Below are 24291 nucleotides of genomic sequence, written 5' to 3' on the forward strand. Positions count from 1 at the left end.
GGAGGCTTGTCCCGGGAGTGGGGCTGGCCCCGCGGCCGAGCGTGCAGCCAGGCTCACGTTTCCGTTGGAGACCCGGACCCGGCCTTCCCGGGCTGGAGCCTGCTGTCGGGAACACGCTTGCCACCCTAGAAATGCCAGTTGCCGCCCTGGCAAAGAGCGATTTCTCTTCCTTCGTAGCATCTCAGGTGACACCCAAATGGAAATGCTTCCCCCGCACACTGTTTCAAACATAAGTTGGAAACGCAAATACTAATTGGGAAATACAAGTCGAGAAATGTCTTTCTTATTTTCCTCTGCCGTTGCTGTTGTGACAAATCACTCCCGAGTCAGTGGCTCCAAGCAGCACGATTCTCTCAGCTTTGCTGTGAACCTGGAATTGCTCTAGAACAGCCCTAGTTAAACGCACACAGTTACTCCCTCACGTTTGGGGCTCAGGGGTCTGTCTGACCCGGGTCTCGGGCTTGGGCTGCCCGGGCTCCTGCCTCCAGAGACGCCGGCGTCAGCCTGGGTCCCTGTCTGTGGTCATGTGCTCTCCCCTCTGCGGTCAGGGCCTCCCTCTGCCTCCCTCCCGTGGAGACCCTGTGGTGACCCGGGGGTCGCCCCCATCCTGGGCTCCTGCACGTAATCCCTTCTGTGGAGCCCCTGCCACGCGGAAGGCAACGTAGTCACAGGTACTGGGGAGCAGGACGTAGACATCTCGGGGGGCCACCGTGGGGCCTCCCACACCTACACAGCCATGGAAGAAGCCACCATGGAGCGATCCGCACGGGCGGCCTCCGGTGACCACAGCCCGGCCCGGTTTTCCGCTGGATTCTGCAGTCATGCCCGGCCCCTTCTTCCTCTCTGTGCCTTTTCCACTAGACAAGTTTCGGGTGATCTGAACGCCCCCCAGAAAAGCTAGACACGGGATCCCGTGGGACCATGGCCACTCTCCCTGGAGCCCGGCCGGCTCCCCACGTCCTTCTCGCGCCGGGGCCCTGCTGCCCGGGAACCTGTCTCGGGGCGTGCGGGAGGCACAGTGGCTGGTGGGACAGGTCGGCCAGGAGCCGGAGGCCCCTGGGAGCCTCCCCACGTTGCTTTGTGACCGGTGTGGACTGGTCTGGCCTGGGGGAGGGCTGGCTTCGCGCTTCCCCTGTGCCCCTCCGCAGAGGGAGGGCGGGACAGGTTCTAGGGCAAGTGAGTCACTGCCCTCCTCGGTGTCCCTTCCAAACTTTTTTGGGGGCGCGCGTCACAGGCTCCATTACTGAGATGGATGGAATGAGTTTGCGACGAATATGGAAAATGAATAGCCGAGCTCCAAATGGGCTCGCTGGGAGAGTCGTGGAGCCCACGGAGAGAGCATTAATGTGTTGGCGCGTTATTGGTGCTAATCACTTAAAATGTGCGCCTTTATTAGAGCTTTAATGAGAGCCACTTAAACTGTGCATTAAAAAGAACTGCAGAGAGGCCGCGGGCCGGGCGGCAGGGGCCATAACTCTAATTGAAACGCTTTTAGCACAGAGGAAAGTTGCTGGATTCAGTAATCCCTCGCACTTTCCAGAACCTGGCAGTCGTGTCCTGGCTGGCGGGCGCCCCACCCCCCACCCCCGACACCGTGACTCTGTCACTTGGAAGCCCTCCTGCCCCAGCAGGTGTGTGTGGGTGGTGGGGGTGGGGCCGAGCGCTGGCTCACAGCACGCACGCACGTGGGAGTGTGCCCTCTTTGGCGACCCGTGGGGACGTGCGCTGGCCTGGAGGCCGGGGGCCCGAGGTCTGGGTCGGCTCCCGGCAGGATCCCTGGGCGGGCCGGCTGTGCCTGGGGGACAGTCCTGGAGGGAGCGGGACCTTGAGAACCCGTCCTGCACCTCACCGAGACTGTGCCGTCTCTCGGTCGTGGTTTGGGTGAGAGGCCCAGGACCTTTGCGTGGGATCCCGGGGCCGGCTTTTCTTTAACTGCTAGACCCACGTGTCATTGATTTGGGCCCACTGGTGACTTGGAAAGGTCTCCGAACTGTGTTAAACACGGTTCTAAGCAAGTAGAACTGACAGTCTGACTTCTGTACATTTACAAACGTCGCTTTACGTGTTTTTAAGTTTATTTATTTTGAGAAGGGGTTGGAGGGGCCGAGAGAGAAGGAGAGAGAGAGAGAGAGTCCCCAGCAGGCTTTGCGCTGTCGGCACGGAGCCTGACGCGGGGCTCAAACTACTAAACCGGGAGATCGTGGCCTGAGCGGCAACCAAGAGTCGTCGGGTGGTTAACCGACGGAGCCGCCCAGGTGCCCCTGCACACGTTGTTATAAACTGGCTGCGTGCCATTCGGGGAGACAGAAAGCGTCCCCGGGCGGGAACTCAGAGCCCCTCGTGTGTCACAGACGGTCAGGGGTGGACGCAGCCGCAGGCCGGGTCGGGTTGTTCGGCCCTTTGCCCGCCAGACTGAGGGCCTCAGAGGGCCAGTTGGCAGCTGGAGCCTCTGTGTCCTTGCCTGCCGTGGGGACCGTGTGTGCGAAGAGCCCAGGCAGAGCCCGTGCCCGCGCTGAGGCCTTCCTTCCTCTTTGTCCGTGACTTGCTTGTGTGGGGGGCACGGCCGTGACTTCCGGTGTGAGCGTGTCCTTCCTGCGTCCCATCTCCCCGGCTACACCAACGCACTGGCTGAGCGACTGCGCCCGTGCGACGCGGCACGGGTTTTATTTGGGGGGTGCTCAGGGGGGAGGCCCGCACCCCATCTGTGACTTGGGGCGCACCGTGTTGCACAGCTGGGCTCTGGGCTCGCTGACTGGGGGTCTGAGGGGCTGCCTTCCCGGCCACCAGCAGAGCACGTGGCTTTGCGACGAGGTCCTGTGCGTTTCATTCCCTCGGAGCCGGGGGGGGGGGGGGGCCCACCACACCCCGTGCCTGATTGGGGGAAGGCGCCGCCCACAGAGAGGCCTTCCCAGCGCCACCCGACAGGCTGATGCCCATCTTTTCTGCTCTAGGGTTCTTCCCCGGGAGCTCCCAGGGCTGTGACGCCTTCCTGCGGCACAAGATGACCCTCATCTCGCCCATCATCCTCAAGAAGTACGGGATCCCGTTCAGCCGGGTACGTAGGTGCTGCTGGGGCGTCTGGGGCTGCGGCTCAGGGAACCACCAACGTCCCGGGAAACTGGCTGCTCACCCCTCAAGAAGGTTCTAGAGCACTGGCAATCCAGAGGAGAGTGGGTTGGCTGGGCTGGGCTGTGGTGGGGGGTGAGGATGGAAGAGGGGGGAGTCGAGTGGGGCCTCGCCTTGCCTCCCAGCCCCTCGCGGACCCAGTCCCTTGTCTGGCGGGGCTGGCAGCTGCCAACAGGGCCCTGCAGGGTCAGGGTGGCGGGGGAGGGGCGGCTCCTGCCAGCTTCCCAGGAAGCCCCCGGAGAACCGGGCAGGCCTCTCCGCGCCCCCAGACGCCCCGACTTGGCCCCGATCTCTGGCCCCACCCCATGGCCCACTGCAGACATCCTTTGAGAGAAGGAATGCCTGTTTGGAAATGATCTATCTGGCTCTCCCGCAGCACGAAGACTGCGAACTCATTCAATTTACCGCTCCAGGGGCCGCTCCGCTCCTCCGGGGAAAGCCTGTGACGCATGAGGCCTGAGGCTGGGGAATCTGGGTGGCTGGCGGGGACCCTGCAGGGGAGGGGTGGGGGAAGGGGGAGGCTGGGCCTTTGTCCGGGGCTCTGCCCGGGGGTGGGGCGCTTCCCCACAGACAGGCCTCGTGGACAGGATCGGACAGGATCGGACAGGATCGGCCGGGCCCGGCTCCCCGAGGGGGACGTGCCTGCAACCTTCGGGCAGCCTCTGGGCTGGGCACCGAGGGCCAGCCGGAGAGGAAGAGGCTCCCGAGGGTCTGATTCCTGAAGGCCTCCCTACGAGAGCGTCTGTCAGGCGTGGGGGCAAGTTGCGCGATCGGGACCCTCGCGCCGCATTCTTGCCGCGAGCGTCAGCGAGTCGGAAATCGCTTCTGACATTTCGATCAGACCGCCTGCAGCCATGGTGCTCAGGTCGGGGATTCGCTCTCGCTGTCGGGCTCGTCCATCAGACAGCGGGACGGGACGTTCTGCCGTGAGAGACACAGGGCTTCCGTGCCTTCCGCTCCTCCCCTCCTGGTTCCAGCGCCCCGGCTGTCAGGAGAACGGACACAGACAGCCCTGCTGGCGGAAGTGAGAAGGGCGTGCTTTCCCGCGCTCTGTGGAGAACGTCCTCCCGGGCGCCGCTTCCTAGAGGGAGATGCCGGCCGGAGGGGTGGGCTGGCGGGGGCACCCTCCCGTCTCCCGCGTCGCTGCCCACGTGGGCACTGCTCTTTGTGTACGGAAGGCGGGGCCGCTGGCCTCAGAGGCCCCGCTCCCCTCACCCCTGCCCGGCCGTCTGCGGGGCCTGCGGGGCGAAGGCCGCGGCCGGGCCAGCAGGGAGCGGCGTCGGGCTCCAGATGAATGCCCCGTCTGGGTCCTCATCTGAATTCCTGGCAGCCCTGGGGGGGAGGGCCTCCCGCCCTCCGCTTATAAATCTTCGTAATGGTATTTACTTCTGGAAGAAAAAGCAGATCAATAGCAGAGCTCTTTAATAATTAAAAGTGTGTATTTCTGTAATCTGCCACGGACTTCCTCATTTATTCTGCGAGAGCTCGAGGAAGCAGCTGAATTCAGGCTTTCTCCATGACTGGCGTCTGGGGCTGGCATTCCCTTCACGGCTTGCATCCGTCATCCCAAGTGCCTTCTAATTTATCGTCGGGATAACGTTGACGGCTGTGACACGGAGGACAGACGCTGCGGGCTCGAGACGAAGCCACCAGGATGTAGAGTTGGGTGACAGGAACATGATTTCCTTGCCATCCTCACGGAGCGCATCTGTTCTGGGCCTTGGTCTGTGGAGGGGTCGGCAGGGAGAGCGGGCTCTAAAGTCTGCCCGAGGCACCTGCCCGCGCCGGGCTCCCAGAGCCCGGCCTCCCAGGGACCCTGCAGTGAGGCCCCCCCCCCCCCCCCCCCCCCCGCCCCACCATGGGGCTCCCAGCCTGTGCCAGGCCCCATAGGCGAGGACGCTTGGAGGAAGAGGGGGATGGTGCCGTCCAAGGTCAGCTCAAAAACGATAAGAAGATCAGTAATCACATTCTAAAAGAAAACAAAAATTCTACATTATGATTTTATTTGCAACCCGTTTCACGCGATCCTGTGACAGGAGCCGGCCCAGAGCATCCTTGCTGTGGACGGGGGTTGCTGGGGCCCTGGGGACCCTGGGTGTTCTCTCTCCGCCCCCGTCTCCCGCCGTGTGTGCGCTCCATCCCCCACACGCCTGTCACTTGGACAGGAATTTAAAAATATAACTTAATGCACACTGACTTCCCTTGATTGGTGCAATTCATTACTTGAAAAGAAAAATATCTCCGTGTTCTTAAGGACTGGCTTTTCTCCAGGCTGTGTCGGCTTTGATTGATTTTTGACGCTGTGGTTGGCTTCTGGAAGTCTCCCGCCCCCCCATCTCCCGCCTGCCCCCACCCCCTCAGGGTTCGACTTCTTACGGGCTACTTAAACGAATTCAGCAAGTTTTACTATTCATCTCTCTGGAGGAATAAATAAAGATTAGCAAGCTTGAGCACTCCTCCAAAGCCACAGTAGAAAGATGAACAGCCGGGTGAGTGGGGGCAGAAGGAGACACTTTGCAGAAGGGGACAGACACACCCGTCCACCTCGGGGAGAGGCGACCGAAGCCGGGAGATGCTGCGGCCCACCCGCAGGCGCGGCGAAAATCCACACTCCCACCACCGGCAGCAGGGACGCAGACGGGCGGCCGCTGCAGAAAACCCGCCGGGCAGCTGCCTGGGAACCTCCACCTCCTGCCCCCCGGAGACCCCGCAGGAACACAAGCACACGTCCGTCCGTCCGTCTGTCCGTCCGTGTGCGCAGCCTGGAGCACAGCGCCCCCTGCAGCCGTCCTCGCCAGAGCCCCGCACCAGAAACAGCCCAGCAAGGGGAGCCGATGAGCAGACAGCGACGCGGCCACACGACGGAATACCCTTGGGGACCGGGAGGGTCCGAGGGCCTCGAAGACGCACCGAGGACAGAATCAGACACAGGAGCGCAGTCCGAGCGAGGCCGTTGAATGAAACCCTAGAAAGAGACGTACCCCCCCGGTGACAGAGGCACATCTCCCAGGTTGGGGATCGCGGGCGGCAGGGGGCTGGCTGCCCAGCGTGGTCTGTTCCTGTGTGGGGCGCTGGTTACTCAGAACTCCAGACGACCTGTAACCACTCGGACTCTACATTGTCACTCCCTCGCCGCCAGCCTCGGTTTCCACATCCGTGGATTGGGCCACCAGCCCCGCCTGTCGTGTTCCGGGACAGTGAGAGAGAATAGTGCTCACGGAGTGGGGCCAGGGGTGCGGCTGCAGCCCCGACCTTTTTCCTCCAGGCCTGGGAGTGGAGGTTCCAGAAGCCTGTCTGGGCTCATTGTGGGCGCTCTCCCCCGTCACTCACACCCAGCTCCTTGGTTTGGGGTCTGTTTGAGAGATCGGATCAGACCATTTGAATAGTCTAGAAACGTCAGCTCATGTGACACAGTTCCGACCTTGACATTGTGTCCTTACAACATGCTTACAACGTGTCATATACCATGTTTCTCACTGGGAAGGAGCCACCTCCCGGGATATGAGGGACGGACCGTGTCTTATGACGGCCAGAAGACCCGGGTCATTTTCCAGGAATGTTTTTATGCAGCTGGATGTTTTTTCCTCACAAGGGCTAGAAAGACCCTGTACTTTGAGCACGCCCTGTCCTGCGCCCGAAGGGTTCTGCGGCTGCGGCCAGTGCTGTCTGCACCTCCTCACCAGCCCCCGATGCTGTATCAGAACATGGACGGCAGACGGGACAGGGCCACCTACCTCCAGACCAGGAGACCCCTTCCGTCCCTGCAGCCGAGAGCGCCCAGAGGCATAGCATTGAATAGCCCCGTGTGTCTAGAGGGTGTCTTTTTTTTTTTAAGACTCTTTATTTATTTTGAGAGAGAGTGCTAGTGGGGGAGGGGCAGAGAGAGAGGGAGGGAGAAAGAATCCCAGGCAGGCTCCACACTGTCAGCACAGAGCCCAGCACAGGGCTCGATCCCGCGGACCTTGAGATCATGACCTGAGCTGAAACCAAGAGTCCGACACTCAACCGACTGAGGCCCCCAGGCGTCCGCCCCGCAAAAAACAGAGCGCCTATCACCTTGGGGTACGCCACCCTGGGCTCCGGTGCGCGGCGGGCCACGGCAGAGCTCTCCTCCTGGCCACGGCCGTGCCTGCTGTATAAACCGTGTGGGAGATCGGCTGGGGCCCGTGCAGTGGGGCTACCCTCCACCGGGCAGACCTCCGCTCGCTCCCGACGTCGGGGCTCCCTGGCCCTTGCTGGGAAGTCCTTGATCCCACGTGCCCCTGCTGTACTTGGCGGTGGCTCCTGGTGGCCTTGGCCACCAGCCTGGCCTGGGCCGGCGTTGCTTCTGGTAGGTGAGCCGAGCAGCGAATGCCATTCCTAACTTGGCCTCGCCCCTCAGCTGCTGGCTCCCCACTCACCTGTCCCTTTCCCCCCTCAGATCACGCAGGAGGCCGGGGAGTTCATGATCACGTTCCCCTACGGCTACCACGCCGGGTTCAATCACGGGTTCAACTGCGCGGAATCTACGAACTTCGCCACCCTGCGGTGGATCGATTACGGCAAGGTGGCCACTCAGGTAAGTGCCCGCAGGCCCCGTGACAGGGCCCCCGTGGCGGTCGGCCCCCCTCAGCCTACCCCCTCGGACCGGGGCCCCTGCAGCCTCTGTTTCTACTCGGCAGGGGGGCCTGGCCTCTCCATCCGGGTCTGTTTCCGGGATCCTCCGGGAACTCCTCCCCAGCACGTTCCTCGCCTGGAACGGACAGGGAGGCGGCAGGGGGCAGGTGGGCGGGTGGGTGGGTGTCCGCCTGGAGCCTGGGACCTGTGGCCGAGGGCTTTCCCTCCTGGCAGACTCTACTGTCTGGGCCCGAGGACTTCCTGGTGGTCTGGGCTGTGCATGGAGGTCACTGGGGGACAGGAACACACTCCTCTGATTCTCCTCCCGAGAATTTCCTGCTCTGTTCTAAGAGGGCCGGTTACTGGCCGACAGATTTGACATCTGAACTGAGTTCTTGTTCCCAAATGCCCTTGGCTCCACACGTACCCGTCTGTGTGGTTTTCATTGACAGCTCGAAGGGTGGCAGGTTCCTGGGAGCTGCTGGGCACAGGTGGGCTCGTGTCTACCTGCCTCCCTCCCTCCACTCGCTCCCTTGGCTCCCTCTGGGGCCCGAGACGGCTCTGGGAGCCCGGCGACGGGATATACACATCCCAGACCCCTAATTAGTGGGGGGTTGGAGCCTAGGAGGCAGCAAGGAGGGGCTGGTGGTGGGCGCACAGCTGCTTGGACCAAGGGCCTTCCTCCCAGGACTGCCACCGAGGCCCGAGGCCCCTGTCCCGGCCTCAGCACAAGATGGCAGTCTTCCCGTCAGGCTGGGCTCGGGCTTTGGCCCAGGGTTTTGGCCCCTCCGGCCTCTGCCCACTGCAGACAGACCCGGTTACTCACGGCTCCCTAGTGCTGGGGGCACCCGGCACAGGAGAGTCCCCTCCGGCGAGGCCAACGCGGCATGAAAATGGGGTGCCTCCCGCCAGGCTCCCAAGTGGGAGCCTGGGGGCTCCCCCGAGGAATTGCTTTCGGTTGCTTCCGAGTCAGGGCCCGGGACCAGGGCAGACGGTGCATTTCCCACCAGATCCAGAAGTAGGGGCCCGGTGGTGATGAGTGCGTGGCGGCTGGCCGCGTGTGGGTGTCGTGGCCGCGAGCTGAGAGCGTAACACGCACGCTGTCCGAGGTTCTGCATAACAAGGGGCGTGAGATGTTGCACAAGTACTCGGTAGTGCTGCTTACGTAGGCTGTGTTTTTAGATAGATTGGGTGAAACGAAATGCTAAAGTGAACGTCACCTGTTCCTTGTTACCGTTTGACCGTGGAGACCAGACAAACGAAGATCGCGCAGGTGGCTGCGTTCTGTTTCTGGTGGGCAGCTCGGGCCTCGATGAACTGGCTAACCTTTGTTCTTCTAACCCCCCGTGCCTCTAGCTCCGCGGTTGGAGTGCGGTTTAGAAAAGGACGCGGGCTTGGGGCGCCTGGGTGGCGCAGTCGGTTAAGCGTCCGACTTCAGCCAGGTCACGATCTCACGGTCCGTGAGTTCGAGCCCCGCGTCGGGCTCTGGGCTGATGGCTCAGAGCCTAGAGCCTGTTTCCGATTCTGTGTCTCCCTCTCTCTCTGCCCCTCCCCCGTTCATGCTCTGTCTCTCTCTGTCCTAAAAATAAATAAATAAAAACGTTGGAAAAAAAAATTTAAAAGAAAAGGACGCGGGCTTTGTTGGAAGGAGGCTGGAGAGGCCCTCTGGGGGTTTAAGCGTCGGGATTTTTAGCGGCGGGGGAGGGTGTCTCTGGCAGAGACACTGGCTTCGCTCAAAGAGAGACATGTAAAGGAGCCACCGAACGTCCCGGGTGGGGGTGTGGTTCTGCGTGGACGACCGCAGGCCGCTGTGGGTGGTGAGAGGAAGCTCGGAGAATTCCAGGGGCCCGTGCGCAGAGCCCCTGCCGCGGCGTGAGCCGCGATGGAGTCGTAAGGTCTGGACGAGATCGCAGGCTTGTCCTCTGGAGGTGCTGTCGGAGCCGAAGCCACAGTGGGGCCGGCAGGGACTGCCCGGATATTAAAAGCAATCTTGGGTTCAGCCGTGTGTTCACAAACAAGTGACATTTGGGAAGTGCCGTCTTAGATTGGGCCTCCACGCTTACATTGCCGGGCGGCGTAGCGTGAAATTACCGAACAAGTGGAGCGCGGTGCTCCGCTCAAGCCGGGGTTCGGGCGGGCGGCCGGGCCCCGTGCCGGGCTCCCTCGCGGGGCCACCCCAGCTGCCCGGTCCTGTGGTGGGAAGGCGGGGGGGGGGGTTCCGCCGGGAGCAGCCCTTGGCCGTGGCGCGGCAGGCCCTGCGGTCCGGGACATCAGCTCCCAGCCAGGGGATGGGGGCGGCAGTTTCGGCCTCCTGCAAGCCTCGCGGCCCCGTAGAGAGTCCAGTCCAGGCAGGAGAGGCGGCTGGCCGTACGGATGACCGCCGAGGCATGTCCGAGGCAGGACCTGGGAGGGGCAGGGAGGTTGTTCGGGTCAGATGGTTCTCGGGGACCTGCTACGTCCTTGGCCGCACTTTAGGGAATGGAGCGTGGGGCTGGGGGAGGGTTCTAGCATGATTTTCCTCAGCCAGGGCTTCTCCCTGCCAGCCTGAGCTGCCCACCCCCATCTCTGCTTGGGCCAGTTCCTTCCAACACCTTCCTCAGACCCCAGGGAGAAGCGTTCCCATTTTCCAGATTTTAGAGACTTTTCACTCGGTTCTCAGGTTGTTCCTCTTCTCCCGGGCTCCCTCCGTGCTGGTGCACGAGAAACCCAGCTCTCGGGCTTGGCTGGCCTCTGTCAATGTCAGGAATTCATGTGCTTTCTCCTTCTAGAAGAGGGGTCTGCAAACCCGGGCCCACGGGCCAAATTTGGCAGGCTGTTTTTGCGTGGTCTGCAACCTGAGAATGGTTTTTACATTTTTCTAGAGAGTCGTGCAAAAAACCAAACCAAAACAAAACAAAACAAAAAACAACAAACCCAAAAAACAAAAAAAGTCACAAGAAGAACATACAGCACAGCAGTTCGGTGAAACCCAGATTTCCGGTTTATAAATAAAGTTTTATTGGCACCCAGCCACGCCCATTCATTGACACGTTGTCTCTGGCTGCTTCCGTCTGTGACGGCGGAGTTGGGCAGTTGTGACCGAGACCACCTGGCCTGCAGAACTGAAGGCCGTCGCCTCCCGGCCATTGAAGAGCAGTGAGCTGTCCCTGGTCTCGAGGATCGATGGTGCGGGCGGGCCCTAGCCTTTCCTGCCAGCGCCGGCTCCGGCCGGTCAGGGCTGACCCGTTGCCTCCCGCGCCCTTTCCCAGCCCCCAGGGTCTCTGGCGTCAGAGGGGCTCCCCTCTCAGGCAGGCTGGCCTCCCGGCCCCGAGCGCCACACCCAGCACCGCGGCGGCTGCCTCTGCCTCGAGAGCTTCTGGATGGGCCGGGGAGGGGGCTGGTGGGCACGGGGAGATGTCCTCCGGAAGAGCGTCACTGACCGGACCTCCCGTGGCGGAGCAGGAGGCCCAGGCCTCGGGTGCTGGTCGGCCCCCGCGGGCCAGACGGGCTCCCAGGTTCCTCCGGGCGGGAAAACCCCAGAGGAAGCCCAGGCTTTGCAGCCTCTTGCCAGAGAGCTCTAGGAGGGAGCTCCCCCGGGCCTCGCGGCCAAGGTCCGGGTTCGAGTCGCCGTGGTGTTTCGGTGTCTGCCGTCCTCCGTGGTCTTCCTTCCTGAGCCGCTTGGCTGGCGCTAACGTTTCCCACCCATCGGCCTCCGGGAGGAGAGCCTCGAGGGCTGCCGGGACCCTCCCGGGCCCGCGCTGTGGGGGGACGGGCAGGAAGACGCCGCCTGCCTCTGTGTCCCACCCTCCTGCCAGTTTGTGGATCGCGTGGCCCAGTCACCGAGGCCCCCCGCTTCCCTGGCTTCCGGTCTCACGGGCGCAGAACGGGGGCTCCTTCTGGGCCGGAGGGTGGAGGGGGATGGCCCCCACCCACTGCACTGCCAGCAACGAGCGGCCAGGGTTTTGTGTAATTAAGGAGAACGCAGCTGGGGGGCCAGGGCGAGCGGAGACCGCTGAGTCCCTAAGGGTCAGGGCCGGGACTCCGAGGAGGGAGCAGCGGTGACAGGGACGGGGCTGGGGGGACTTCCTGCCCGCTCCACCCGCCCCGGCGAGGCGGAAGGACGGGGCCGGGCACTCTGAGGGAAACATTCGGAACCCCGCTCTATGGATGGACGGGCGGGGTGGGGGCGGGGGTTGCCCGAACGTTGCTAGATGTTAGCTTGACGTGGTGGAGTTCGGGTCCCTCGAAAACGTACGCTCTCAACGTGTTTCTTTTTTCTTTCTTCTCTTCTCTTTTCTTCTTTTTTTTACAACTCTTTTTCTTTGGAAAAACAAGCGTAGCTTTCCAGGGGAGGGGGGAGTGGTCTTGCCTTTCCTGGGTGCTTCCTCCGTAAATGCCCTGCAGCCGCTTCCAGGTTGGGCTGTTTGTCGTCGTGTTCCCGGTGGTTCTCTTGGTTTGTTTCATAAAGGGGAATTAGACACCAAACTGGGTCGCTTGAGCCCCAGCTCCCTCTCTCCCCTGCCAGATCCGAAACAAGGGGAGCGTGGAAAGGTATGTGCCAGACTCAGCATCCTGAGCGCTGCTGTGCTGAGGGTCCCGGAGGGAGCTGCACCCACAGGGAGAGGGTGACAGGTGGGCGGTGGGCCCCGGGGACCCCAGGACACTATGGGGCCTGCGCGCGGAGTGAGTGTGGGGCCTGTGCCGGTCCCCCACCCCCACCCCCACCCCCACCCTTCCCGGGTCACACGCAGCCCTTGCCGCGTCTGTTTTGAGCCCTGCCCTTCCTCGGCCGGACCCCTCCTCGGAGGAAGCACTGTCTCCCCTTTCCTTCCGTCTCTCTTCTTTTCTGTCTCCATCTCCAGCTTTACCGATGGCACCACCCTGCCTCAAGGTGACTCTGAACCTCGCGACCTCGCGAGGACCAGAGAGGTGAAGTGACTTTGCCAAGGTCACGGCAGCAAGAGGGCCGGGCCCAGAACGCCCGCTCCCTTCCCGTCTCCCTCCCCCCGCTTGGAGGCGTGCTCCTGTTGAGGGACCCCCTCCCCACCCGAGGGCGTCTCTACAGGCTGGTGGCCTCCTCCTGGCTGGGGTCCGGGGCTCGGCGGGGGCGGCAGAGTCGCCTCCGAGGCCTGTGCTCCATTTCTAAGGACACAATTCCCTGGGCACGTGCTCAGACGGGCAGGCTTTGTAGTGGGATTGCTGTCGGGGGAGATCAGAGGGGTGCGCCAGCTTCACTCGGAGAAGATAAACGCGCCCGCACCAGCCCTTCTAGGCCTGAGCTTGAATTAGCCCCACGGGGCCGCACGCCACGTTGGATTAGCTGAGCGCAGCCCCGACTGCCCCCGCGGTGGGCGGCACTGGGCGGGGCCTGGCAAGGGGCTCTCTCCCCCTCTGAGGTGGTGCCGGCATCGCAGACCGCCCCACGAGGCAGGTGCACAAGTTGACTTCAGATGAAACAGAGCGAGAGAGATTTAGAACCCGTTTTGAACGGCCGGGAGCCTGGGTGCGTGAACTGGGTCTCCGCCAGCTGTCTGGGCCACCCGCCTGCCGAGAGCTCAGCTTCCCCGGGAACTGTCGGCTCCCCCCAGAAGCATCTAGCGGGGGAGCGGCTTCTGCGGAGTGTGGAAGAGGGGAGAGGGCCCCCGGGCCCCCCAGATGCACTGCGTACAGGGGGCGGGGCCTCTTCCGAAGCCCCGGCGGGGGGCGCCTTTGTCTGCGTTACTGTCAGCCGTGACCCACCTTGCGCGGATCGGGTGCCTTCTGTGTGGGGAGCATGCGGCCTGCTGCAGCGATTATCCAGGGGCCCGAGGGGAGGTGGCAGGAGGCCGGGCCGGGGTGAGGGTGGGGGAGCGAGGAAGAGGGCCGGAGCGGGCAGCCGCGACCCGCCCGGGCTGGAGGTGGGGCCGGGCACCTGCCCTTCTGCGCCCCACTGCCCCTGTGATTTATGGCCCCAGACAGGCAGGTGCGCGGGGCTCGAGGAAAAGTGCTGTGCGAGAGACGTTTTTCCCTCGCTCTTTCCCCGGGGCTTCCTGTCACTCTCTCCTCCTCCCGGTGCAGAAGTTCTGGGTGTTAGAGTCGCGCGGTAGCTCCGGACGGCCCCCAGGCCTCTCAGTTATCTCGTTTCAGATTCGACCGCATGTGGTGTCCTCCGTGGCCTTTGTCAGTGTGGTGGGAGTGTTCTGGGGAAGCATGCCTGGCACTGAGCACCCAGTCTGTTAGTATCACCGTGTTGGTCGTTGGCATTAGCAGGCTGGAATGGGAGACGGGAGGCCCCGGGCTGCAGACAGACAGGAAGACTCTCCGGGCCGTCCTGGTGGGCCAAGGTCACCCAGGTGGGCCCCAGAGAGGACAGTGACAGGTGAGGTTTCCTTTATAGAGAAAGGGGAGGAGGTGTGCCACTGGAGCCCCGGCCTCGCCGGGGCCGCGTTGTGTCTGGTCCAAGGCCAGCGACCTTGCCGGCCCGGCTGGCTGTGGGGCGTGCGGGAAGCAGCCCCCGGGCGAGGACCGAGGGGAGCCCCGGGAGCCGTGCACCTAATTGTTTTGTTTACGAAGTGCTTCTGAGAGCTTCCAGTGGATTTCCTAATGAACTGGTTTGTTATGTCTCTCGCTGCAGCGCTGGTAATTACATCAGAAACAGGGGGCCGCGGCGTCTGTGAGCCATTGCGAGCAGATGTGGGCTCCGTGGCTGGGTTTCTGCCCCCGTCGGTGGGCGTTTAACGCTTTGTGGTCCCAAGTGCCTAGTAGCCCGAGTGCTCTGGAAGGAGCGTGCCCGGCCCTCGCCTGGCCGGGCAGAGGGCAGAGGGCGGAGGCGGCGTGCGGGTTCGGGCACCCGGCTCTGCAGGGACGGGGAGCCGTCGGCCGGAAGACGGCCCTCGCTGGCCCGGCCTCACCACCTGGGGTTTGCTGCTTCTGAGGGTGCCCCGTCCTCGTGCGCGCCAGGGACCGTGCGGGCCGCTGGTCTGTCTGTGGCCGTTGGCTGCTGACCCGCCCGCCGGGCCCTGGCGAAGCTCCGCCCCAGTTCCTGACGTCAGGAGGCCCGGGAGCTGGTGCCGCTCCTGCTCCTGTGGCGAGAAAGTGCGAGGGTCCCCGTGCACGCGTGCTGTTTGGGTCGATGATTTCATCGAACCGTGTTTAATAATTTTCCCCTCTAGGCCGGCAGCGCGTCCTCTCTGTCCCGTTTGGCTCTTTCACACGAGCGGACTCTAATGTCTGTTCAATTTTTCAGAAGAGGTGGCCTCCGATTAAAGCTCAGTGCTATTTAAATTGGGGGAAACGCGGCAAACGGGACTCGGCGGGCCCCGAGGCGGCCTGGCCTCGTTACTGTCTCGCGCACTCCGGTCATTTCCAGGGCCGCCCGGGTGTCCTGGGGCAGCCCCGGCCCAGACCGCCCACCGCCGGAGCCCCCAACAAGGGCGCCCGGCATTCTTCTGATTGCTGGCGGCCCTGCCGTGACGTGTCCACCTTTTCTGTGGCCGCGGTCGTGCCACGGGGGGGCCCAGCACAGATCAGAGCGTGAGGCGGGCCAGGGATGCTGGGAGCGAATGGGGCAGCTGGGGGGCCAGAGGAGCTGCGGTCATAACGCAGGCCCTCCCCTGAGGCTACCAGCCTTGTCGGCCTGGGGCGGGACCCTCGGGTCCGAATGGAGCGTGTGCAGCCCTGCAAGCCTTTGCCAAGTGCCCCCCCCCCCCCGGCCCTCCCCCGCCCGACTTCCGCCAGCATGGTCTTCCCGCTCAGCGGGGAGGTCCTCAGGGGACCTGGGCGCCTGCTGGCCTCGTGCCCTGACCGTGGCAGCCTCAGTCTCCATTTCCCCTCCTCTGCGAAACGGACGTTCCCGTGTTAGTGTGGTGGTGACTTTGGTCTCACCTGTTGTCGGGCGTCCATCCCCGCAGGTGACCCTCTTTACTTCCGTGACCTCCCTGCTACCTGGGGACAAGCCGAGACGTTCTGTGGTGGGAGGGCCAGGAGGGGCATGCTGAGCGGTTGGTTTAAATCAGAATCTGCATCGGGGCGCCTGGGTGGCTCCATCGGTCGGGCGGCCGACTTCGGCTCAGGTCGTGATCTCGCAGTTCGTGGGTTCGAGCCCCGCGTCGGGCTCTGTGCTGACAGCTCGGAGCCTGGAGCCGCTTCGGATCCTGGGTCTTCCTCTCTTTCTCTGCCCCTCCCCTGCTCGTTCTCTGTCTCTCTGCGTCTCAAAAATAAAGACACATTAAAAATCAGTCAGAATCCGCCTCTTAAAGAACGTGGACTTGCACACACGTGGGGTGAGGAGAGCCGGACGAGAGGAGTGGGATCACATCCCGTCCTCCAGAAACACGGAGGTGGTTTCCGTTAGCAGAGTCAGCTGAGGGAAGCGAACTTCACGCTCACTCACGCTGTCATCCCATTAGTTTAGTATGTGGGGGATTCTTTTTTTTGTTTAAGGGGCCGATTCTGGGGGTTTTTAGCGTTTACTTATTTTTGAGAGAGAGAGAGAGACAGAGACAGAGCAGGCGAGGGGTAGAGAATCCTAAGCAGACTCCGGGCTCCGGAGTCAGCCCAGAGCCTGACGCGGGGCTCAAACTCGAGAGCCGTGACATCATGACCTGAGCTGAAGTCGGACGCTTAACCGACGGAGCCCCCCAGACACCCCAGTATATGGGGATTCCTAAGTATGGAGAAGATTGGAAACAACCTGGACACGGCAGGTCCCCGGCCCTTCCGATTGCAGGCATTCAGGGCCCCGTGTCCGTCGGGAGCGGTCAAGCTCCGCGCACGAGTTTTGTGTGTTTGCTCCCGGTGGAGCCCTCGGAAGCAGCTTTGGGAGGTCGCGTCTGGAGCCCGGCCCACGGAGACCGGCAACGCGTGGCCCAGGCTTAGAGGCGGAGGGGGGTGCGGACCCCGGGGCTCCCGCAGGCCAGGAGCCACAGTGGCTTTGAGGTCAGTGAGGACAGGCTGCGGAGGCGTGTGGCGGGGCCGCTGGTGGAGTCAGCGCAGGAGACAGCTCTCCTTTCGCAAAAACAGCGTCCGAGGAAGGTCTCGCTTTTGGTGTTTTTATTGTTGCAGTTTACAAAAGCACAGCGGTTTGCTTGCTTTCAGTCATTCTGCACGGGATCGGTGTGGCTGGGAAAGGGTGAGTCCTCGGATGGCGGGAACAGAGCACCAGGCCTAGGACTCAGGTGCAGAGAAACAGTTGGGCGGCCCGGCTCCTGCCGGAGGGGCGGGAGGAGTAGGCGGGGGTCTCGCTCCAGGAGCGGAAATGCGCCGACTGCTCTGCCAGCCCGGGCCGGGGGCCCTGCGTGCGTCAGCTCATCTGACACCCCTGCGGCGCGCGGCCGGCCTCCCCCCAGAAGGGTTTGCTGTAACGACATTCTGCCCCCTCCCCATCTCTGTGGCCCAGACGTGGCGCCAGCCTCCCGAGGAAGATGTAGGGGTGTACTTCTGGGCCTGCGGGCTGACGCTTTCTCTACAGTTGGCAAAATGCTTGCAGAGGAGACCCTGCACCCGGCCGCACACACTCCAGCGCGCTCCCTAGCCGGCTGTGTCCTTGGCGGTGATGGGGAGCCTGGGGGGGGGGGGGGAGGTGGCCTGTGTGGCGCCCAGTCCCAGAGGAGCCACGGGTCGCTGGCCGCCTGCCACCTGCTGACTCAGACCTGAGCCCGCCCTCCCACGTGGCTGGGCAGCATTCTGTGCGCTCTGGCAAAGGCCGTCGGGAGGGCCACGTCATGAGATCCTCTAAGTCGTGTCGGGCGTTAACGTTCGTTCCCGTGAAAAGGTTGAGTTTACTCCGCTTTACGGCCCAGAGAGGGAGACCCGGCGTCAAGGTTGTAGAGCTCGGTTATCATCAGGGTCTCGTGTTGGTGGTGGTTCTGGGAGTCCCTGCCGCCACGTGCCCTGAGTGCCAGGGGCTTGTCCCCTGTCCTCCCCGGCCCACACAGCCCAAGCCGAGTGCTGCTGGGCCCCGAGGGCCACCCGCGCTGAGCCTGACGATATGCCAGTTTCTATTTTGTCACGCTCTGGGGAGAAGAAGCCTGTTCGTCCCCGCTTGTGGCCCCTGCTCTGATAAGCGGCGGCAGACCTCCTCCCTGTCCTGTTTTCTCATTTTCCTCGGACGCCGCAGCAGATCCTGGGAGACCTACGCGTGAACGTCAGGCTGTTTGATGTGTCAGGCTTCCAGCCTGGGGTGACAGCCTCCCTGCTCCCGGCTCGGTGCTCAGATTAGGCCCGGGGCCCCTAAACTCCACGGCCGTGACTCTTGTCATTTGTCATCTGGACGTGACAAGAGTGCTTCTTGTTGAGCCTCTGGCTGGTGCTCTCAAGATCCCCGGCCTTCTGTGACAGAAGTCATCCCCTGGGGGTGACAGAGGCCTGTGCTTATGGGACAGAAGGCTCCATGTCGGGGGGCACTGTGTCTGGGGACCAGCTGGGGCCTGGCTGGGCTCCTGCTGCCCCCAGCCCTCCTGCCTTCTCTCTCTCCCCTCCCCCCACCCTCTCCCCTCCCCCACCGGTGCTCTCGGGGGACCTTGGCGAGATGTCCGTGAGACTCAGTCCCCGGGTGGGCGCAGAGGCATCGCGGCCTGGCCCTCCCCCAGGGTGCTTATGTGGAGGGGCCGGATGAGGAGAGGGCACAGTAGGTGAGTGCTCCCAGCGACCAGGGAGGGTGGATGGGGCCCTGCTGTGCCCTCTGTGCACCTGTCTCCTCACGCGTTTTTATCCCCGCCCCATCGTAGCCAGAGCTGCTGAGGCCAGGTACCAGCGTGCGGCGACACCTGACCACTTCGTCCCTGTAGCTCAGAGCACACAGTAGTCCGCACGCAGGAGACGGGGCTCTCTCTGAGCTGTGAGTCCGAGACCCTTTTGCTCTGGGTTCTTCTGATGGCTTGCGTTGCAGATTCGAACCTTGGTGCCTCTCTTTTTAAACATCCTAAAGCCTTAGGAAGTTAAAGGCCCGTAAAGCACAGGTCCACACCGGGTCAGCTGTTCTGAAGGCTGCAGGCGGCTTGCCGCCAGCCCTGGGGTGACGGGAGTCCCTTGGGGAAGCCACTCCCGCGACTTGGGCCTCGTGTGATGTCTCTGCTGGTAGGTGTGGCACCTTGGGACTGATTCGGGAACAAAACCCCACCCGCACGCCCACCACCCCAGAGGAGAGGAGACAGACCCGCCCCGAGGGCTCTCTTCCTCTCATTTTCTGCCGTTGGTCTGTACTAGGAGGGGACTCCGAGCCCCCAGACAGCACGGGGCGGGTCCTGCCAGGCCCTCCGAGGCCCTTTCGGTCTCTGGCGGGTATGTTTCCCCGGTGAATGGCCAGCTCGGGCGGCAGATATGGAGGGCAGGGGGCCCAGAGAAGACGGAGCCTGAGGCCAGGCCTGTGCGCACCAGGCTCCGGGCGCTTCCTGGCACCCGGCGAGAGCTGGATTCCGGAAGCAGATGGAAGGGGGTGTGCAGCCTGCTCTCCTCGGTATGAAGACCAGGACCGCAGTAAGTCCTCACGAGGACGTCCGTCTTGGTCAGCTCGAGCTGCTGTAATGAAGTACCGTGGGCGGGGCGGGGGGGGAGGTTATAAACAGTGGGAACGGGTTCCCCACACTTGGGGAGACTGGACGTCTGAGACCAGGGACCAGCGGGGCTGGGCTCGGGTGAGAGCCGTCTGGCAGATTGTGGACGGCTGCCTTCTCGCCGGACCCTCGCGTGGAGGAGGTGGGGACAGGACGGGGCGGGGAGTAGGGGACTCCGTTTCACTTAGTTACCTGCTGACGTCCCCGTCTCTGCTTGCAGTCGCGTTAGGGGTTGGGGCTTCAACACGAGAACTTGGGGCGGGGGCGGGGGGGACACAACTCTGTCCATAGCACGGAGTCTGTGGTGGCTCCCCCGCGGGTCCTTCGGCCTCAGGCTACCTATAAAGGTCGCCCTGCCCCCTACATCAAGGGACGGCACGCTTCCTGTAAAGGGCCCCACAAGGTCTGTGTGGGACGGCCCCACCACCCTGCCGTCAGAGCGCCCGCACAGCCGTGGCCGCAGCCGCGTGCCAGGAAAACTTTATTCACGCACAGGTGGGGGGCTGCGTTTGCCCACCCTCGCCTTAAGGGACACACCTGCCCAATAAAGAGATTTAGGAAACTAAGCAGCTTGGTCGGCGGGTCGTTGGGCCCCACGGTTGAAAGGGCCCCAGTAGGTGTTTGACGAACGTCCTTGGCTTGTTCTGAAGATTTTTGGTCGTGATGGCGGCTTCAGTGTACTTGGGATTGCGCGTAGCGTGACTCTTGAGATGACGGATCTCTCCTGAGGATGGTTCTGCCACTTAAATGGTGTCCTGGCCCGACGGGCGGACCTATCTCGTTGCCCAGGACTGTTGACCAGCCTGCTTACAGTTCTGGAGTCGAGCCCGGCTCTGTCTGGATTTCTCACTTCCTTGGGTGAGATCCCTCGGGGGTAGGGGGTGGGGCTGGCGGCTGCTGTCCCCACCAGCCTGGCCTTGGTCGGGGCAGGCTGGGCAGGCCTGTCCTCGGAGGGGTTCTGGTTTTGCGAGGGGGGGGGGGGCACTGTCTCTCCTCTGCTGTCGTTTCGCAGCACGCGTTTTGCCTGCGTTGCGGGAGGGCCACCGCACGTACCGCGTGAATTAGCTACAACCCGGCTCTGGGAGGCAGGCTGTCGGGCCCCTCTCGATGTGAGGCGTCGTCAGGGAACCAGGTTCCGCCCGCGGGTATGGGCGGTGTCCACCCTGCCCCAGCCCACACTGTGCCTCTTGGCTGCCTGCGGGCCGATGGAGGGTAGAAGGGCACAGGCCAAAGCCACGGGTGCCGGGCCCAGTGCGGGGCAGGGAGCCCAGGATCGGGGCGAGGCGCGGCAGCCTGTGCGTGGACGGGAGGCCGACCCCAAGGCAGGCAGGTCCAGGGTGGGGACCTGCAGGTCAGGCAGCTGTCTGGGAACAGACCGTTGGTGGAGGCTGGCAGTGGGGGGGACCCCGTGCCACAGTGAGTGTCTCCCCGCCTCCCCCACCCCAATTCCCGCCTCTCGCCTTCGCTTCCTCCTCGGATCCCAGATGGTCCCGCCTGGCACTGATGCAATCCCCAGCCACACTGCCTTGGCTGATTAGGGCAGGACAGGTGCCACTCAGCGAGCTAGTGACTGAGCCCTGCTCCGCACAGAGCCCCTCCACGCCCGGTTCTGGGGGCTGAGGGCTGTGGGCCCTGACCGTGGTACGGGAGGCCCTGGGGCGGGGCCTCGGACCCAGAGGGGGCCCCTCAGACCTCCTCCCCCGCATCGGCGCCCCATTTCTCATCGGAAACTAACAACACGGCCAGCCCGTGACAGCCGTGTGACAGCAAGCACGCTCTCTCTGTTGCCGGCGCCGACGGGGGGCCGCTAACTTGGGGAGCTGATGCGAGAGCAGCAGAGACCGTCTGCTTGAGTGACTCCAGCAGATCCTTGAACACGCGTGTCCCAGAGGGTTTGGGGGAGGTATGGGGGCCGGAGGGGGAGATCGAAAACGAATAGGGCCGTTGGCTCCTGCTCAGAGGCTGCCCGAAGCTCCTGCCCCAGCCCCCTCCCGGGTCACCCCGGCAACGCCGAGCCTCTGCGCGTGCTCCCCGCTGGCCACAACGAAACAGCGGTGTGTGATGGTCCCACGGGGGCCGTTGGGGGGCTGGCACGTTCAGCCCCAGGAAGTCGCTTGTGAGGAAGAGCTGAGGTCCCTTCGTTGGCCTTAGCAGCCTTGTCTCCCTGTGTGGTGGGCCGACGGGAGCCCGTGGGTCCGTGGCACCTGCTCCCGAGCCCGGCTGTTCCGCCGTGGAGGTGACGTGGCGCTGTCCTGAATCCCAGCGGCTGTCATCCCCTCCCTGGGTCCCGCTGCTTGCTCCCTGGATGCCCGTCTGCTCCGCGCTCCGCCCCCGCCGGTGGCCAGCCCCACCGTGGCCAGAAGCGGCCGGACTCCAGGCCGCCAGGCAGTGCTCCGTGGAGCACATCCACGTGTCCCCCTCTGTGCTGCACACAGGTGCTTTTTCTAATTACTTAAGGAGAAGCGATTGCAAAGCCACTCGATACAAATCCCTTAAGCTGCTGTTGATGGTGACTCTGGGGAGGCTGCGGCCGGGCCAGGAATCTGAAACACGGGCACCATCTGTGCTCCCGCCACTGCGAAGCCAAATTGTACCGCCAGCCCTCCTCTCCTGCACAATTTTTCATTAAATGAATTGCGTTTGCTGGGAATCGCTTGTCCACACATGGTCCCTCCTGCTCAGCGTGGCGAGGTTATCGCTGTCCCCGAGTCCGAGCTCCCGGTTCCAGCCCTGGGAGGGGTGGGGGGTGGGGCCCGGGTCCGCAGGAGATTCCTCTGGAAGTTTCCCGAAGCCCCTCCTGCAGCCCCACGGCGCCCACCTCAGATCGGGGGTCCTCCACGTTCCCTGCTTCCGGGGCAGATCGAGGACCCTTGGAAGGGGAGGCAGTTGGCTCTCTTCCTTCTCGCCGTCGTTTCCGTTGAGAAAGCGGCGGTGACGGCGACACGGTTGTAAAGGGAGGGCGAGATGTGTGTTTAAAATGGAAATAGGTTTTAAGCCACGGTTTCGGAAACGGGCTTCTCCTAAGCCCGTTCATTTGACAGGGGGGCAGAAAGGGGCAGGAGTTGAGAGTCCGAGCCACAGGGGCTGCGGTGGATGTGCAGGTGTCCCTGGGCACGTATGTCCCCGAAGGGTGGCTGCAAGTGCAGCACCCCAGGGTCACGTCCCCCCCCCCCTCCCCGAGGTGCCCTAGGCTGCCTGCTGCGGGGGCTGGTTCATCTTCAGAGTCTAGACCAGTGGGCCGCACACCAGGGCCTGTGCCACACCCTGCCCTTCGCCTGTTTTCCTAAATCAAGTTTTATGGGTGTGAAGCCACCTCTGTCCACTTACGTGCTCATCTGTGACGCTCCTGAGCTCCAGCAGCAGAGTTGAGAGGTTGTGGCGGAGACGGGGCAGTCCACAAAGCTGAAGGTGCTCACTGCCTGGCCCTCTGCCGGCTCTGCCCTAGACCAGTGTCCCCTCCGTTTCTCTCCCTTGTGGCAGTAGGATGATTTTCCAGCCCCATCTCGGTCTCATCCCGCAGGTAAGTAGGAAGACCAGGGCTGCCTGGATTCCTCCTCTGCTGACTGAGGAGGGTCATTGGCTCACTGGGCAGAGCCCAGCTTCCAGAATCTTCGGCTGGCTTTTCTGGCCAATGACTCCCCGAGGTGTTAAGTGTCCCCGGGACACCTGCGTGCCTCCCGCACGGTGCCCAGCCCCGGGGCTTATGCTGTGACCTGGAGGAGAGAGAGGCTCCAGGAACATGTGGCCTGTGGGAGTCGTTCAGGGCCCAAGAGGGACGGGTCTAGACAGCAGAGGAGGGGGCAAAAGGGACACCATTTCAGCCTGTCTTTGCCACACTCGTTTGCCCCAGCGCTCGAAGCTCCCAGACACAAAGGACCCTCCGGCCCAGGCAGCGTTCCTCCAGGCCGCCCGGCACACCGTGCCAGCCCCCTTCCTCAGCCGGTGCTCTGTGTCCGAGGTCTCGCCACCCCGGGGCCGGCTGCTGAGCCTCCGGGTCCTGGCTTCCTCTCCCCAAACCCACGAGGCAGGGATCGGGACCGGCCTGTGTGCGTCCTTGGGCACCCTGTACCTGCTCGGAACCACTTGTGTTTCCTTTTTTGCTCTCGGCCTTTTGGGGCTGACAGCTCTTCCCTCCTCCTTCCTAACCTTCGGAGTTGCTGCTGTTAGGAAGCATTTCTCGTGCATTTTTACCCATTTGGGGGCTCGTGTGTCCGACAGGAGGGAGATTTTGCTTAAAGCCGACACCTGGGCGGCCGGAAAGTGGACCCCCGTGGCCTCGGGCTCCTGAGCTGCGTCTCTATGCCTGCTGATCCCGAGGCCCCCACAAAGGGTCTGCTGTCCTGTCCCTGGACCGTGTGCTGGGCGGTGGCCGTGACCCCACAGGGGCGGGCCAGGGGCTCGCACTGGAGGGCACGGCTTCCGCCCGGGACAGAAAGGTACCGTTTTGTGTCTGAAGGTAGCAGTTCTAGAGAGGAGAGGGCCCAGGCCGTTGTCACCCCGCCTTTGTTCAGCTCGCTGGCCACGGGCTCAGCGGGTCTCCCCTCCCCGCCCCCCAACAGTGCACGTGCCGGAAGGACATGGTCAAGATCTCCATGGACGTCTTCGTGCGCATCCTGCAGCCAGAGCGGTACGAGCTGTGGAAGCAAGGCAAGGACCTCACGGTGCTGGACCACACCCGGCCCACAGCCCTGAGCAGCCCCGAGCTGAGCACCTGGAGCGCCTCCCGGGCCTCACTCAAGGCCAAGCTCCTGCGCAGGTGAGTCACCGGCGGCCCGAGCCGCTGCACCTGCCTGGCTCTGGTGATGACCGTAAGTGACTCCCACTCTCACTCTTTACCGGGCTGCTGGCCGCAGACTGTCCCTGACCTCCCTTCTCCCCTCCTCCCTCCCTTCTCCCCTCCTCCCTCCCTTCTCCCCTCCTCCCCCTCCTCCCCTCCTCCCAGCCTCCTCCCCTCCTCCCTCTCTCCTCCCTCCCTCCTCCCCTCTTCCTCCCCTCCCCCTCTTCCCTCCCCCTCCTCCTCTTCCCTCCCTCCTCCCCTCCTCTCCCCTCCTCCTCCTCC

General features: G+C 63.4%; 1 protein-coding gene across 3 annotated transcripts in view; it reads left to right on the plus strand.

The window, feature by feature from the left end:
- Positions 1 to 24291, plus strand: part of KDM4B (lysine demethylase 4B) — a 100006-nt gene that overhangs the window by 43800 nt on the left and 31915 nt on the right. For all 3 annotated transcript variants that reach the window (XR_005786502.1, XM_040461609.1, XM_040461610.1), the window contains exons 7-9: positions 2952 to 3055; positions 7547 to 7684; positions 23792 to 23988. Coding sequence is in view for 2 of the 3 variants with exons in the window: in XM_040461609.1 (XP_040317543.1) it covers positions 2952 to 3055; positions 7547 to 7684; positions 23792 to 23988 (439 nt within the window). In the remaining variant the exon portion in view is untranslated. The remainder of the gene's footprint in view (positions 1 to 2951; positions 3056 to 7546; positions 7685 to 23791; positions 23989 to 24291) is intronic.

The sequence above is a fragment of the Herpailurus yagouaroundi genome, unplaced genomic scaffold, assembly GCF_014898765.1.
Source record: "Herpailurus yagouaroundi ecotype Mexico unplaced genomic scaffold, PumYag 295, whole genome shotgun sequence".
In the NCBI taxonomy this organism is placed as follows: domain Eukaryota; kingdom Metazoa; phylum Chordata; class Mammalia; order Carnivora; family Felidae; genus Herpailurus; species Herpailurus yagouaroundi.